The sequence below is a fragment of the Anabas testudineus genome, chromosome 9, assembly GCF_900324465.2.
Source record: "Anabas testudineus chromosome 9, fAnaTes1.2, whole genome shotgun sequence".
NCBI lineage: Eukaryota > Metazoa > Chordata > Actinopteri > Anabantiformes > Anabantidae > Anabas > Anabas testudineus.
The window spans coordinates 7,434,063-7,449,302 of NC_046618.1; the positions used below are offsets into that span (position 1 = coordinate 7,434,063).

Here is a 15,240-nt window from a genome sequence, read left to right on the forward strand (position 1 = left end):
ACACCACAACCAGCGGCATCAGCTCTATGAGCTCTAGCCCTTCCAGGGAGACCGTTGGAAACCCAGAGCATCCCGACCCTGAACCAGACTCTTCTGACTGTGTGAGCCTCAACACAGTGGTGTCTGCCAAGACTGTCAAAACGCTCTCCTCCCTCACACCCCAGTCTCAGACCAATCACATGTCTACGTCTAAGTCCTCCACTGTGTCTCTGGTACCACCTGGCTCTTCGCACACTCTCCCACGTCGAGCTCAGTCCCTCAAGTCCCCTTCAGTAAACACCATCAAGAGTCTGGCTGACTGTAGTTTTATGTACACCAGCCCAAGAGATGCACTGGGCTACGCTACACTGAAAAGGCTGCAGCAGCAGAGGATACATCCATCTTTGTCTCACAGTGAAGCACTGGCTTCTCCTGCCAAAGATGTGCTGTTCACTGATACTATCACTATGAAGACCGGCAGCCTGGACTCTAGATTAACACCTCGCAGGTAAGTTGGGTAGCAGTCTCTATCATATTGATATTAAGCTGAATGTATCTGTTTTTTCTTTCTCTACAATCTATGCATTTATAACTTTTTTCAAATGATATGTATGTTTTGTAATTCTTGAGAAATGTGCTTCGATTTGTCCTAATTCAGCCTGTGCAGCTGTGTGCCTGGGCTGGGGCTTTGTTTTCTGTCTACCTGGGCAACAATAGGTGTGAGCGTGTTGTTTTTTTGTTTGCACCTTCTGCTATGTCTGTCAGGATATCAGATAGAAGGGGTACCTGTCCAGAGCCCAGCGTCTTAAGTTCTTACCGCAGGCTGTCCAGAACTTTCATCCCGCGGTGGGTGGACCTACCCAATGTCCTCCTTGTAGAAAGTAGCTTGATTCAGATACATAAATCAGTCTTTACTGCTTCAGTAGGAACTACAGCTGTATGCCTACAGTTGTGTTGCCATTGCTTTGACCCCTTTAGCCCAATGTAGAGTGTTGCTGGTTGTTGCCTCCCTAGAGCTTTAGATGTATAAATAACACAGGTAGAGATGAGCGTATAGATGTGGCTATACTGTGTGTCCTGATACAAAAAAGGATTTGAATTAGTCACTCATTTGAACCGGTGTGTAAGGCTGCCTTTACATGTGCATGTTATAGACGTATTAAACAAGGGTTTCACCTTGTTTAATTTCAAGATTTCAAGATTTTTATTTGCCATTTATGCACAAACAGTCCAGGCACATAGGAATTCTTGTCCGGGACTCTCCAGGCATTAAGTGAAAAATGTAAGAAAATTTAAGAACTAAAGAAAGAGCTCCTAGTCTAAGCATCAAAGGAGAGCGTTTAAACACTGTATAGAAACAATAGGGATATATAGCATAACATAATAAGAAATACATTTGAAAGACTGCACATGGTATTGCACATTGTATTTTTCTATTGTGTGTTGTCTGCTCTACGCTGTATGAACCAAAGTAGCACACTTTAATACTTACATTGTTTTGTCTGACCACCAGTTTAAATAGCTTAATTAACTCTCTGTCCTACAAAATCTCTGAAATGAGTGAAGAATGAATGAATGAATGAATGGAATATTTGTAGAACTCAGTAAATGTTTTTGTCTGAATTTTTTACCATTTACCATTTTTACCTAAGAACGACATTTATTTCCAAATTTTTTCTTGATAGGGCTATTTCAATATGCAGCTATAAAAAACGGATCACTAGGCACATTGGTGTATTTCAAAGTTATGCTAAGAGCCACTTGACACAAAATTTTTCCACATACTCCCATGTTCCCTTTCCGTCCCAGTCTCTCCCCCCAGATCCTCTCACGTACCTCTCCTCTTGCCCTCCCTAGGTTTTTGAAAGCTCTGAGCTTTGCCTCTCTGGATAAAGAGGAGCTTCTCAGTCCCATCAACCAAAGCACCCTGCACCGCTGCTCTTCAGTGCGTTCTATGGTCTCTAGTGCCACCTACGGGTGCAATGATGACTACATCGGTCTAGCACTACCCATGAACATCAATGATATGTTCCTCATCAGAGACTCAGCCTACTTTCAGCAGAGAATCAGTCCACCGTCTGAAGAGAGGAAACGCTTTCTCTTTGGGGATGGAGATGGTAAAAGCAGCTTTTTGTCTCATTAAACGAGAGAGAGGGAGAAAGATGCGTGCATTTCATGTTACCATTGTTCTTCGTTCTGTAGGTGACCGCCCTGCTGTCCCAGTACTTAGGCAACAGTTCAGTATCTCTGAATTAGTTGTGTGCCGAGGTGACACCCAGAATTTCACGGTGGGTTCGGAGGAGACTGGACTGCAGGAGCACACTGAAGAAAACTGTCTCTATTGTGTAGGAGCCATCGTCCTCGGATACCCCACACAGCCACAAATCAATAGCACACACCCTCGGACTGGTGAGCCATCATAGCTTTCATCATGAATCATTCAAATGGATACTTGAAACTCAGTGTTGAATATAATAATTACCCTCTTTCATTTTTTTCTGCCAGACTATGTTGACTTTCCGTCGTGGGGAGGCCAGAGTGGCCATCGCCTGGAGGTGATGCCTCAGTCCAAGTTCTCTGGGGTGTCAGGTTGCAGCGATGCTGCTGTGTCACAAGGATCAATCTGTAGCACACCCACACCAGGTGACATTGTCATCGGTAAGGCCGTAATTAATCAGTCTGTCCCTTGATATATTTTCCTATTGAATTTTCCTTCCACAACAAAATATAAACACAAGCAACAATAAACACTTGATTGATGATGATGATAAAGGAAAATACAGATCAAATAAGGAAATGACAATAGAAACATGTACCTAAAGCCCTGGAACAGCTTTATTTTTAATAAATGAACTGTGGTGTCATTTAGGTGGAAAGTCGATATCAGAAGACGGCCCTGCCTCTCGAGTCTTGCTGAGGAAGGAAGTGCTCCGCCTTATCATCAACCTCAGCTCCTCTGTAGGAACCAAAGGCCACGAAACAGGGCTACTGACGTAAATCTCATTTACTTATTATACACAAGTTTTATAGGGGGGTGCTTGTTCAATCAGAACAATAACAAAAGGGTTTTAAATCTCTCCCCTCTTTTCAGGATAAAGGAGAAGTTTCCGTACGCGTTTGATGACATCTGCCTGTACTCAGAGGTTTCGCACCTCTTGGCTCACTGTATGTTTCGTCTGACCTCACGACGTTTCATACAGGAACTCTTCCAGGACGTGCAGTTCATGCCAGTAAGATACAAAATCACCTCTTTCCCTACACTTTCTGAGCCTACCACTACATGTATTCAACCATTTTTTCTCTTTTCCAGATGTATGAAGAAGCAGAGGGAATCCTGACAAAGCTACCAAAACCTGTTGAGGAGGATGTTGTCCCTCCGACAGAATCCTGATCACCCTGCCTCCTTTTGTGTTCCCTGCACAGCCCTGGTCCTGCCACTTTACAAACATGGAGAGAACACTGACTGAGAAAATATTATATATATTATTATGGCTCTAAGGATGGGAAAAATATGGCATATTTCTGTTACTCAAAACAGAGTAATATAGCCAAGGATGAAGAGGAAGTGGTCATCATCATTACCTTTCTTCTGGCAGATAGAAGCTGGAAACAAAGGACGTCAGTATCTCTAAACTAAATCTAACCCGACACGCCTAACGATGCTGTCTCAAGACTTTTTTTTTTTTATTATTTTAAGGAAAATGGGGGAGCAGTTTAACCAAATACAGATGGGTTGTTAATCTTGAGCAACACTCACAGATACATCAACGTAACGCTTAAGGACAAGTTGGATCATCAAGACAAAGACTCAAGCTGCGTATAAATAAAAAAGAAGGAAGAATCCTATCAACATTTTATCTCTTTCCAGAGGTGTTTTTCTGTAATGAAATGAATAAGGCATGTTGTTGTGTCTACCCAGTGATTCCTCAGACCCTGCGTTTTTTTCTCCTTCTGAAACAAAACACTACAGAGGGGTCGTGTTGTTTTTAAAACTTATCTGGGGCCTTCGTGGTTCTTAATCCCTGCCCGACCTGTGATCTGTTCTAGCCAGATATGTGCTTTTGCTTCTCTTGCCTCACCACTTCCTACAACCTGTAGCCTCTTGTCAGCACAGACAGCCAATTACTTTTCTATTTCTTGTATCTCAGACAATCAAACATCACTAGTATTGTATTCTCTAAAGCACTATATATATATATGTCACACTTAGACAGTACATGAGGAGAATAGCATGTAATTTAATGCTACTATATGCCATCCTTTACTTGCTTAGGACCTTTAATGTTTTTCTTCAGCCATTGCATTATTAGTAAGTTTCTCAGGAGATGGGTTGATCTTTAGGGAGATGCTCAATTGTAGAAGCTTCAAGATTCATTACAGATTTAGTACTAGACTCTGCTCACGGACACTTTTAAAACACAGCATAAGCTCTGCAGCTACCCAACTCTATGCCTTCATACATCTGTGTTTCACCTCCACTGCATGTGCAACAAGCATGGCAATTTTGTAACGTCACCTTAACGTGTTTCTTGCTTGTAAAACTTTAAAAAAACATAGGTTGCCATTACATGCTGCCATTACATTGTAGGAATATTATTATCCCTAAATCTGTTTCCACAATGCAATATCACTGTTTGTCATTGGCTGAGATGGAGGAGGGAGCAGGGGGTATCGTGATGACTAAAGGATTTGTAAAAGGTTTCCAGGGAAACGGGGGGGTCTCTGTTTCCATTGGCTTGTTTTTGCTATAATGCTGCTACACAAATGGACTCATAGAGAGATGATTCATAGATCAGCTGAGTGATGTCAGATCCGATCTATTTATTATATGTCTGTACTATAGAGTGCGCTCAACCAGAGAAGAAAAAAGTTATTTATATTTTTTTCCTCAAGACTGTATTATAATTTAATTTGTTTTTTGTTTAGTTTTTTGTTTTTGTTTTTTTGTTTGTTTTTTTGCCTGAATCGTGGTTTCCCTTGTATAATGTGTACAGTATGTTTTTGGGGGCATTGATGACCTAAAGAAACATACAATCCTATCAAAGGGATGCATTGTTAATAAAACAAAAGTTGAAATAACCCAGTTATAGATATTTTATTTTTTTCTCTTTTTACAATTTTCATTTTCAACTCTTAGATTACTCATTTGATGGCAATGTCATAGCATCTTTTTGGCTAAAAGTGCGTCTCCTATAAATATGAACCTTTAGCGATCAGCCACCTGGTTTTGAATTTTGTGGTGGACAGGGAATGCATGCAGCAGGGAAAAAATGTAATGCTGATCAACTCACTGATCAACAGGTATCACAAAACATAATGCATCACAGCTTAGTAGCTGCAGACGGTTACCCATGCTGCTTCCTGTGCAGCACAACATGTTGTGGCTAATTGTACATCTGCAGAGGTAATATTTCATCATTAAACTCCCTTTTTGTAAAGATAGAAAGATGCAGCACCGTAATGCTCAAGTTAAACCATCAGGTGCCATACATTGCAAATAGACACAACCTTACAGACTTAACCTTAGTCACTTAGATGTCTGCTGTTAAATTAGTTAAAAGAACAACCACTGCGATATAAATTTAACACTACATGAAAACACAAACCTTTAGTATGATGACAGCAGAGTCTGTGTGACATGCTCAGAAGACACTTGCAATTATCCTTGTTATGTTTGGGCAGCCCTTGGTAAAATGTGTGGGGTCTGCATAGTATTTCTCATGATCATAGTTACAGGATGTAACTATGCCTCAAAGGAAACTAATGAAATAAAAGACATAATATAACACATAATAAACACAGTTAATATATTTTCACTGATTGCATGTTTTACAGCAATAGCATCAAACTATAGCGTGGCATCCTGGAGTGTGTGTTGCTTTAATTCAATCTGACCAAAGTAAAAGTGTCATATAGTCACGCATATAAAATAATTTCATTCAATAAAAAATACAAAATTAATTTCGGGAACATCTGTTGACTTCTTATCCTGTTACACAATTCCACAATTGAAAACCAAATCTTGCCCAGGTGAGAGAGACGTGTCGTTTCATGTGCTGAGACAGGGAGGTTATTGTTTCTGCAACAGTCCACCTGTTTGTTGTTGTTTTCGGTCCCTTTAGTTCACTTCTGAGGTACAGTACATAGTAAGTTAATGATATCCATATCCATACTTGACCATTCCAATGTTGCTGCAGTTTGATACAGGTATTTTGTTAGAGGTATTTTACTCAGCAGAGCTTTTATAAACAGTTTCTATTGGTGATGCTCGTTTTTCTCCTCCTGCTGGTTTTCTATAAATCTTGAAGGTCTGCTGGGAACCTTAATGAAATCAGAGTCTCTGTCCTTTTTTCGTCTCACTGTCTTCATAGCTCATGTTATCATAGGTTGGACCCACGTTGCTCCTTGTCTCCAGCTCTTTGCTGGCCTTTGATTTGGCCTGCTGGAGCTGCAGCAGCACTGCCTTATTCACACCGGGACCTGACAAAAAGAAGCATAGAGAGTTAGTCCTTGCTCTCAGTTGTTAACCTGCACTGCATAGAAAGACCTGCAGAAAATGCACTATATACCAAAATAGCTGAGCAGCACAGGGAGGAATATGAGTCCATGAGCCATCCCCAGAAGTGTGATGACAAGGTTTAAGCGGAAGAAGAACATCTGGATGAGCTGCGCTTTAGCCAACGCCAGCACAAGAATGCCTGGTAGATTGGTCATAGCAACGCCAGCAAAGACCTTTCGGGTACAAATGAATGCAGTTAACTCAGACAGCTGGGGAGGTATTAGGATATTTACTGTATACAATAAACTGAGTGACACATTAACAATGACTTCTGTGGACAGAGTACTGTTACTTACTGCACTGCCCATATTGGCTGTAGCCTCCATAGCTCTTTCTGCATGCGTGGGCTTGGTGCTAAGTGCAAATGACCTTGTCATATGTGACACAAACTCCACAGAAATGCCTACGGCCTGCAAATGACATAATAAATGTAAGACACTTTATACTTTTATAAAGAAATGAATAAATAATAAAGAGGGAAAGAAAAATAAAACAAAAACAAAGAAGAAAAACATGTAAGACAGCCAACTAGGGCTTGGACATAGGAAGCTATTAAATAAAAGAATAAACTGTAGTTTAAATTCTTAGTTTGACTTAAGCTGGAAAAATACTCACTAATCATACACTACCCATAATACAACTTATCTTATGATCTTTGAGTGCTGAATTTGTAATGAGAATTAAAATGAATTGAACTTGTACAATCCTGGACATGTTCTTACCGTGACTAGATTGATCAGGGCTACTGCATTGTAATCGATGCCCCACAGTGTCATTACACCAACGGTATCCACAACGATCATGATTATGGTGAAGAGGTTGAGCAGGCCGGAGCACAGGTCCAAACCCAGCAGCAGACAGCACACCAAGAAGGTGGGCAACAGACACATGGAGATGTTGAAGAGCCCCTCTGGCACAATAGTGAGGTACTGTTCATAATATACATAAGTCACCCTGGAAGAAGGACGGAAGAAAAATAATGGTGACAAAATACGGACTGCTTTCATCTAACACCAACATGTTTGTAAAGGCGGGAGCAAGACATGAAGGCGCTTGGGAGGTTAAGTACATACGTGTAAGGAAATACTTCAAAGTCAGGCGAGGTGCCTGATATATTCCTCATGCCCAGGGTGATATTGTGGGCTAGCTCTCTGGCCGTCTTTAGTGCAGCAGTGTACTCCTGAGAGTTGGTCAGAGGTATGTGGTAAGCCATGAACCGAGAAGCTGCGAACACAAAGACATCATTTCTATTTACATGAATGTACAATAACGTAATAAGATCAAACAATGAGAACATTTTGAAACCACTTACCTATAATCTCTCCACTTTCATCTCTCACCACAGCTGTGTCATAGGCTCCTAGACCGCTGTTAGGAGACACAATAAGAAGTGAGAATGTACTTTGTTTGTTTGTTCGTTTGGTTGTTTTTGTGTATGTGTGGTACAATACACACCCTTTGGCGCACTTCAGGTCCGGTCTGTTACCCAGGAAGTCAGGAAGGAAGCGGTTGAAATCTTCCACACTGGGCCTGAGGACTCCATCTCCAGGAGACGCCATACAGTTGTTTGTACAGGCCCAGACAGCTAATAAAGGAGCAGAGAAGGTGGTGATGAAGTGTGTCGTCACACATAGAGGGTCTTAAATGGTTAAAATGGTGTTTTCAAAGCAGCAATCCTCACGTTCATTTGCAGAACAGAACTTCCCAGTATTTGGACCGATGGTGTACAGGCGACAACATTTGGATCCAGGGTTGAGCCAGTCAATGAAATCATCTACCCAGGAGTTAGCAGGAATAGCCAAGTAGGATCTACACATCACACGATTGATGGGTTAAGACAGCAATTCAAGCTGAGATCTACATCTAGATCACAAATACAGATGGGCTTCTTTAAAAGTTTCCTTAAAGAGCAAGTCATTAATTAGCAAACCCTGCTCAAACAGAGGGGATTGAAGCTGCAGTCCATGAGCTCAGCCTGACATAACGACTGAATGACTACGTCCATGACATACAGTATGTCATGTGTTGAATCTTTACAAAAACTCAAAGTAAAAATGTGTTTGTGGTTATTTTAAAGTCATCTAAATTTTCAGGTGTATCACAATGAACACTGTGTTAGATAGTTCTCTACTGTAAGTGTTACATACATAACAACAAATGCATTCCACAAAATGCAGCTATCCACGTAGTCATTTGCTTTATTGTAGCCATGTCATCTTTGTTCAAGTAGAATACAGCCTCTGACTCTACAAACATTTAGACTGTCTGTCTGACATGACTAGTCAGAGGCACCTTTATCTGCTCAGTGGTTTCATGTAAGTGTGTGAGTTTATCATTAACTGATCTGATTGGCATGAAAGAGGTTTCTACTATATCAGCAAGTTCAAGGATATGCCAATGGAAATTAATGATGATGTGAAGGACAAAGTTAGAAAATGTCTCTTCAACGAAGGAACGGGCTGATGAAGAGTTTTGCTGAGATTCAACAGCGTTCGCAGAGTCACTGACTCACCGATCAGGGTAGTCTGTGGCATACTGGATCTTCTGGGTCAGTGAGAACTGATCACAGCCCACACTGGAGCAGACTCCATTCATGCCCTCCACAGAGGTGAAATTGTAGCCTTTCCTTGTTACAAAATAAACAGGAACTCCGACTTCAAAGTATTTGTACAAGTATTCAAAATAGACCAACATATAAGAGTCCTGCAACAAAAACAGAATAATAATAAATAAAGTTATATATGAAAGAGCAGTGGGCAGACAGTGACATATATATGTTTATATTCATGCAGCTTACTGTGCTTACTGACCTTTGGCATAGCCAACTCCTGATCCAGACCCACCTTCACATGAAACATGAGGAATAAGCATCCGCAGAACGCAAAAATGAAAACAAACATCTGAAAAGGACACGAGACAGAGTGTATTTAACAAATATCATGTGAAAACACAAGCAAATAATATATATATATATATATTTTTTTTTTTTTATTAAGTAAGAGTAACGTATGCCATAGCAAAACAATTTGTAGCTTTACCACTATGATTCTGACGTAGCAGTTCAGTAGGACAGGGGCGTAGTATTTCCTCATGAGGGGCCGCAGAAACCCCTCATTTGGCTTGTTGGGCCGCTGGGTGGACACTGTAACACAGCAGAGCAGCTCGCAGCGGTTGCTGTCTTGGCGCCGGGCATCCAGGGACAGCAGTGCCACAAACGCTGTCATCTGCAGAACAAAGTCCATGACGACGGCCAGAGCAGCGTAAAGAGCAAAGGTTCTCACTGCTGGCATGGTGGACAGGGCCCCTTGGGTAGAGCAACAGTAGCTGGTTAACATAATGTAATGGCCCCTTCCTACACGCTGAATTGAACTATGTCAATCTTCCTACCTAGGAAGAAGCAGACGGACTCAGAGAGACTGCACAGGAGCATGCTGGGAGCTACGTTGCCAAGGACGCGACCAATCTGCTCCTCTCTCTTTTCTCCTGGCCTCCTTACATCTCTCTGCAAGGAATAAAGAGGAGGGTAACGTCCACATATTTCCCCAAATCAGCGATCTGGTACAGTTATGCTGGGCACAGATGAACCCACCTGGTACTCCAGAACAAAGATGAAGATGTTGTCGGCTCCTACAGCAAGGACCAGGAACGGAACGACCTGCAGAATGACCAGGGACGAGGGGATCCCTATCCAGGAGTAGAAGCCCATGGAGGCCAGGACAGAACAGCCGACCACCAAGATCCCACCCAGACCCACCAAAACCTTAGAGTCCACCTGCAGGACACAGAGATAAGATTCAACTCAGTGAACCTTTCCTGTTTCTCACACCTTTTGCTTTATCATGTGTTCAGTTCTGTATAACTGCATGGCCAATAAACCTGTGTGCTTCACTGCAGAGATAAGCACTATACTGCAGCAGTTTCTCCATATCGCACAGCTGATAAGTACGTTTTCAGATTTAATCTCTTCCTGCTGGCTTATTGTATCCCAAGCACACGTTCCAATTTTACGGTAGAACTAGTTAGTAGTTACCGATCCAGTTAAGACATTTTACTTAAAATCCTTTTACCAGAATGCGTTTCCATGAAGAGTACTCCCCCAGTGCCACAGCGATGTACACAAAGATCACAGCATAGCTGATCATGAAGATGGGGATGTCCTCTGCTGTTGTTCGATTGATCTCATCCTCCAGGGACCTCTGTGGAGAAAAAGCAAAAGACAAGGGATCTGAGTTGAGATTGTGATGGAAAATGAGAAGAGAACTCCACACGACCCCTTCAACAGCTTTGACAGCACAGCTTTATCAGCATCAAACTTTAGTTCTATAGCACCTATCGTATAGATTCATGCCATTCAAAGTTCTTTACAGACAACTTACAGGCTGATAAGACAGAACAAATGAGCACAGTAAAGACTATATACTAGGGTACTGATTTTTTTTTCTCTTCTGCAATCTTGCCGCAGTTACATAGGAGAAGAGGGGGGAGAAAGGAGAGATGACACAAGCAGACTGAAACCAGGGACATTAAAATGACAGGCTGAGGTCATAAAACCTAGGCTAGTGATGAATTACTGAACGTTATTGCCACAATCCACTTTAATTTTATTGTAAATTAACAGTTGTAAATACTGTATTTGTAGAAAGTAAAACATGAGATGTTTATTTTGTGAGATCCTATAATTCACTGTACCTCTGCCATGTACGCAAAAGTGAAGTTGCAAGCAGGGTCTTTCTGGTATTCCTGCACAATTCTGAGAAACTCTTTCTCCCACTGCATGGCCACTTTAAACTTGGGATTGTCACGTGCATAGTTGTTGAGGGAGAAGGTCAGGATGAAAGCCTCAGCATTAGTGTAGTCATCATCTGGCAAAAGCAACGGGTGTAATGTAAAGTGAGTTAGAAACGTGTTTTTGTACTTATGGGATGTGTAAAAGATGACATCGAGAGCCACTTACTCTCGTAGCCTCCCACAGCCAGAAAGGGAAAGACTGGAGCTCCGTAGTCAGCCATGCAGCTCATACCTAAATCAGTGATGTCTTTAAAGGACAGAGGAGAGCTTGAGAGTAGAAGGAAGGACAAATGGAAAGGTTATGTTAAACTCCCTAATTGCACGCGAATCATCTGCTTGCAATCCCGTTTGATCAATCTGTACCTGAGGCAGTAGATTAGATGGTCTCTCCAGTCCACCTCTTTGGTCACTCCGAGCTCTGTCATGTTCACTTTAGCATTAATGTTATCCAAGCTGTTCTGGAAGTACTGCGGCAGGCTGTTGACTGCACAGTCTGTCAGGGATGGGTTGGAAGGGTTCAGTGGTGCAAAACACACATCTTTCAGACTTGCTGTGCTGTTCAAATCGTCTGACCAGAACTCGATGTTCTAAAAAAGAAAAAGATGCGTCACAATAGTAACACAGGAAGCTTTTGGAAACACGGTAAGCTCTGAGCTTGGACATTTTCTTTTTACCTGTATTCGCTTCTGAAGCTCCAGCAGCTGAATGACGAGATCTTTGGACACAAGTCCGCTAAAGTTCTGCTGTCCAAACAGCAAAGAGTTATAAATATGGCCTTGTCTTCCAGGCGCTGTCAGGATCACCTGGTTTGTCCTGAAGAAGGGGTCAAAGTATGTGTCATGGAAGTCTTTCTCCTTGCGGGCACGACTGCTGGGAGCAGACCACAACTCAACAGGGTCAGTGGTGAGCTCAATGGACTTGAGACCAACAGAGAAAGCAACCACTATTGCAGTGGCCACCAGGATAACCTTGAAGGAAAGTAAAAAAATGAAAGATTAACATTGAGACAGAGGTCGTCCTCGTTTGGCTGATGAGTGTTGTTGATATTTATTTGAATTACTGCAGAACAATGAAGTGAACACTCTGCTTCACAGAGTTTAAAGTGAGAAATAAAAAAAAACCACTTACTGTGAGCGGATAAGAGGCTATGAAGGTTCCCCAGCGCTGAAACAGTAAGCTCAGGAAACTATGAGCTGCCAGGCTGATCCTGTCAGTGCAAGTCACCTCTGATGGATAAATGACCTGCTGTGTCACATCATTACTGTTTTGGTCTTTACATTTTGTCTTGTGTTTCTCTTCACTCTTTCTTTGTTTTGACCTCAGCATGAAAGAGACAATTAGGAAGACAAGGAAAGCCAATACCAGGAGACAGAATAAGATGACAGAAATTATGAAGAAGCCATCCACCCCGAACAGTCTGAGGGGGTCAGAGGGTGGTGGGGGAGGCGGCACAATCGGGCAGGACTCTTGGCAGTCCTGGCAAGAACAGACCTGACCTCCTGATGGTGTGGTCTCGTTACATTTAAGAGCGGTTCCGCTGTAGGGAATCACACCCTCTGGTAGAACTGTAGTGTCTCCCTCCTTCAACAACCTGAAGTCAATGTCCAGCGGAGCCAGACCATTACTGGAGTCTCCCTGGAAGTCATACCAGCGCTGGGCGGTGCACAATTTGGCCCCATATCTGCCGCACATGGTACCAACAGCAAAGCCTCCTGTGGCAGGGATCCTGACATTTTTACAAGACTGGAAGGCGCCTTCTGCAAAGCTAGCATTGATGAATGCCTGGTAGCCCACCACAGCCTCCTTTTCCCGGCCCAAGTAGGTGACATTCATCACCTTTGTCACTTTTACTGTCTGGGACTGATTAGGGCTACATGTGGTAATACAGTGCAGGTGGGCAAAGTTCTCAGCACAGGAAGGACAGCGGATCAGCACAACCTTAGAAAGAGTCAGACTCGTTTCCAGGGAAGTCAGCTGTTTGATGGAGCAGCAGGCGTACGTGTTGTTTTCTCCACGGTCCAGAATGGGACACACCTGCAACAGGAACAACACCTTCACAAACTGACAGACTTAATTACAAGCTTGATTTGTGTTAAACAAACAATTTTGATGTTATTGATCAAACACAGGCAAAGATGAGAATAAAGAATGGGCTGTGCTTCATTCGTCTCCGTGCACTAATCATAATCTACTGTACAGACCTGTTTGAGTTTCTTGTAGTGGTCTCCTGTCACAGGTCGGGCCTTGCTGTAATTGAGACAGGGGACGATAGGAGGAATGAGGGTGGGCCCCAGCAATGGGTTACGACCACACTCCTCATAGAAAGCGCAGTAGCCTGCCTCATGTTGGGCCTCTGAGAGCACCTACACGGATGACAGAATTAAGAAGACACACTTAATGACAACCAGAAATAAAGACCAAACACTTTTATTCACAACTCAAATACATTTTAAAACAATGATGATTTAAAGGCCTCCACAAATTTAAATAGAGAAAATGGGAAATTATTTGTACATATTTAATATTTGTCCATGAGATGTAAGATTCAAGCTAGCTTTATTTTCATGTCATTGTATTTTACAGTGGCATTATTTAATTACTATTTTGTATTTGTTTGACTAAATTTCCTACTTAATTAAACACATTTTATTTATCACAGTTTTGAAATATAAATTGTATATTCTGTAACTGTGTGTTATTTAATCTGGAACAGTTCACTGTACATGTCATTTTTTTCTTTTTAAGCATGTCACAGAAATAAAAACAGAAAAAAAAGGAGACAGGATCCTGCAATTGTAACTCTATTTTCTTTATATATATATATATATATATATATATATATATATATATATATATATATATATATATATATATATATATATATATATATATAACCCTATAAAAATTACCTACAGAAATGAAATGAAACGAAATACAATACAATAATAATCTAGATCCATGTATTTTTCATGCTTCAAAGAAAATAGTGTTACAATCTACATATATATATATATATATATATATATATATATATATATATATATATATATATATATATATATATATATATATATATATATATATATGTATTACTTAATATATATAAATATATATAATATATTACTTAAGTAATATTTAGTTACTTTATTTACTTTAGTAATATATTACTTGCACTTATCCATAATTTGCTTTTGATGCAACATTTGTCAAATATTTTCTCTTTGACATTTATAGTGTGTTACCACATAATCACATTCATGATTCGTAACATTTTGTTCTTTATTCATAGCTCACTAAATGTTCCTTATATCTCTAACTGCTTACAGCCTCAGTCTTTAATTTACAATGGAATTCACTACATTATTGTTCTTTTCAATCCTGGTCACAGATCATGTTTTACTAAAGATCTATTTCTGTACTTTTTAATAATATAGGCATGGCCATAAAGCAGTGTGAGTATTTGTTGACTGAAAACAGAGGTACAGTATTTTATAACAATGCACCATTTAAGAAGTATAAAGTACAGTTCCCAAACAACGACAAAATACTAGAATAACTTACCATACAAGTCAGAAAAGTGACCAGAGCTGTGACGCAGATCATGATTCCTGCAAGTGTTTCAGCAACAGAAGAGTTAGGGTCCTCAAGTGCAGTAGGATGGCGTGTACGTTAATTACTGCTGACGGGTTGAAGGATACATTAGACAAAGTCAGACAGTAAGAGGTGCTCTGAGACATCCGAGCTGTCCTCTACCTCCTATCGTCTGTCTGCCTGCCTGTCTAACAGTGTTAGGGTGGGGAAAGGGGAAACGTGGGGTCCGACATCACCACTTTCTGTGATGTCACAGTATTCTTATCTGGCCTGATGGGGCTGCTGGCCAATCACAGCTATGGATGATCAATTCTTCTGTGTAA

At 41.1% G+C, this 15,240-nt stretch overlaps 2 protein-coding genes across 4 annotated transcripts in view; one reads left to right on the top strand and one right to left on the bottom strand.

The window, feature by feature from the left end:
- LOC113150616 (rapamycin-insensitive companion of mTOR) overlaps positions 1-5,053 on the top strand; it is a 20,382-nt gene extending 15,329 nt beyond the window's left edge. For 2 of the 3 annotated variants that reach the window (XM_026343194.1, XM_026343195.1), the window contains exons 31-37: positions 1-487; positions 1,837-2,096; positions 2,182-2,388; positions 2,485-2,637; positions 2,849-2,972; positions 3,071-3,209; positions 3,290-5,053. The exon at positions 1-487 is cut by the window's left edge and continues 612 nt beyond it. In XM_026343194.1, coding sequence (XP_026198979.1) covers positions 1-487; positions 1,837-2,096; positions 2,182-2,388; positions 2,485-2,637; positions 2,849-2,972; positions 3,071-3,209; positions 3,290-3,370 — 1,451 coding nt within the window. In that variant the 3' untranslated portion in view covers positions 3,371-5,053. Of the gene's footprint in view, positions 488-744; positions 826-1,788; positions 2,097-2,181; positions 2,389-2,484; positions 2,638-2,848; positions 2,973-3,070; positions 3,210-3,289 lie in introns of all 3 variants that reach the window. The other variant, XM_026343196.1, reaches the window with a different exon arrangement.
- A 78-nt stretch (positions 5,054-5,131) lies between these two features.
- npc1l1 (NPC1-like 1) lies at positions 5,132-15,175 on the bottom strand. The gene is made up of 21 exons (XM_026342230.1): positions 14,888-15,175; positions 13,528-13,689; positions 12,455-13,360; positions 12,001-12,294; positions 11,690-11,913; positions 11,493-11,593; positions 11,228-11,400; positions 10,606-10,734; positions 10,128-10,310; positions 9,926-10,040; positions 9,577-9,842; positions 9,349-9,438; positions 9,051-9,241; positions 8,220-8,347; positions 7,994-8,123; positions 7,851-7,906; positions 7,612-7,762; positions 7,261-7,492; positions 6,835-6,948; positions 6,549-6,711; positions 5,132-6,459 (listed from the first exon to the last, which is right to left on the bottom strand). The coding sequence occupies exons 1-21, from the start codon at positions 14,927-14,929 to the stop codon at positions 6,311-6,313; spliced, it is 3,999 nt and encodes a 1,332-aa protein (XP_026198015.1). The 5' UTR covers positions 14,930-15,175; the 3' UTR covers positions 5,132-6,310.
- Positions 15,176-15,240: the final 65 nt, after the last annotated feature.

Bases quoted from the DNA above. Each gene is read 5' to 3' on its own strand.
- npc1l1 (XM_026342230.1), bottom strand. From the start codon at position 14,929: ATGATCTGCGTCACAGCTCTGGTCACTTTTCTGACTTGTATG. The intron at 10,735-11,227 runs GTACAGTGAATT...TTTTCTCCACAG, and splicing joins CTTTTGCGTACATGGCAGAG to AGGTCCCTGGAGGATGAGAT. The intron at 7,493-7,611 runs GTATGTACTTAA...TCCTTCTTCCAG, and splicing joins TTTGAAGTATTTCCTTACAC to GGTGACTTATGTATATTATG.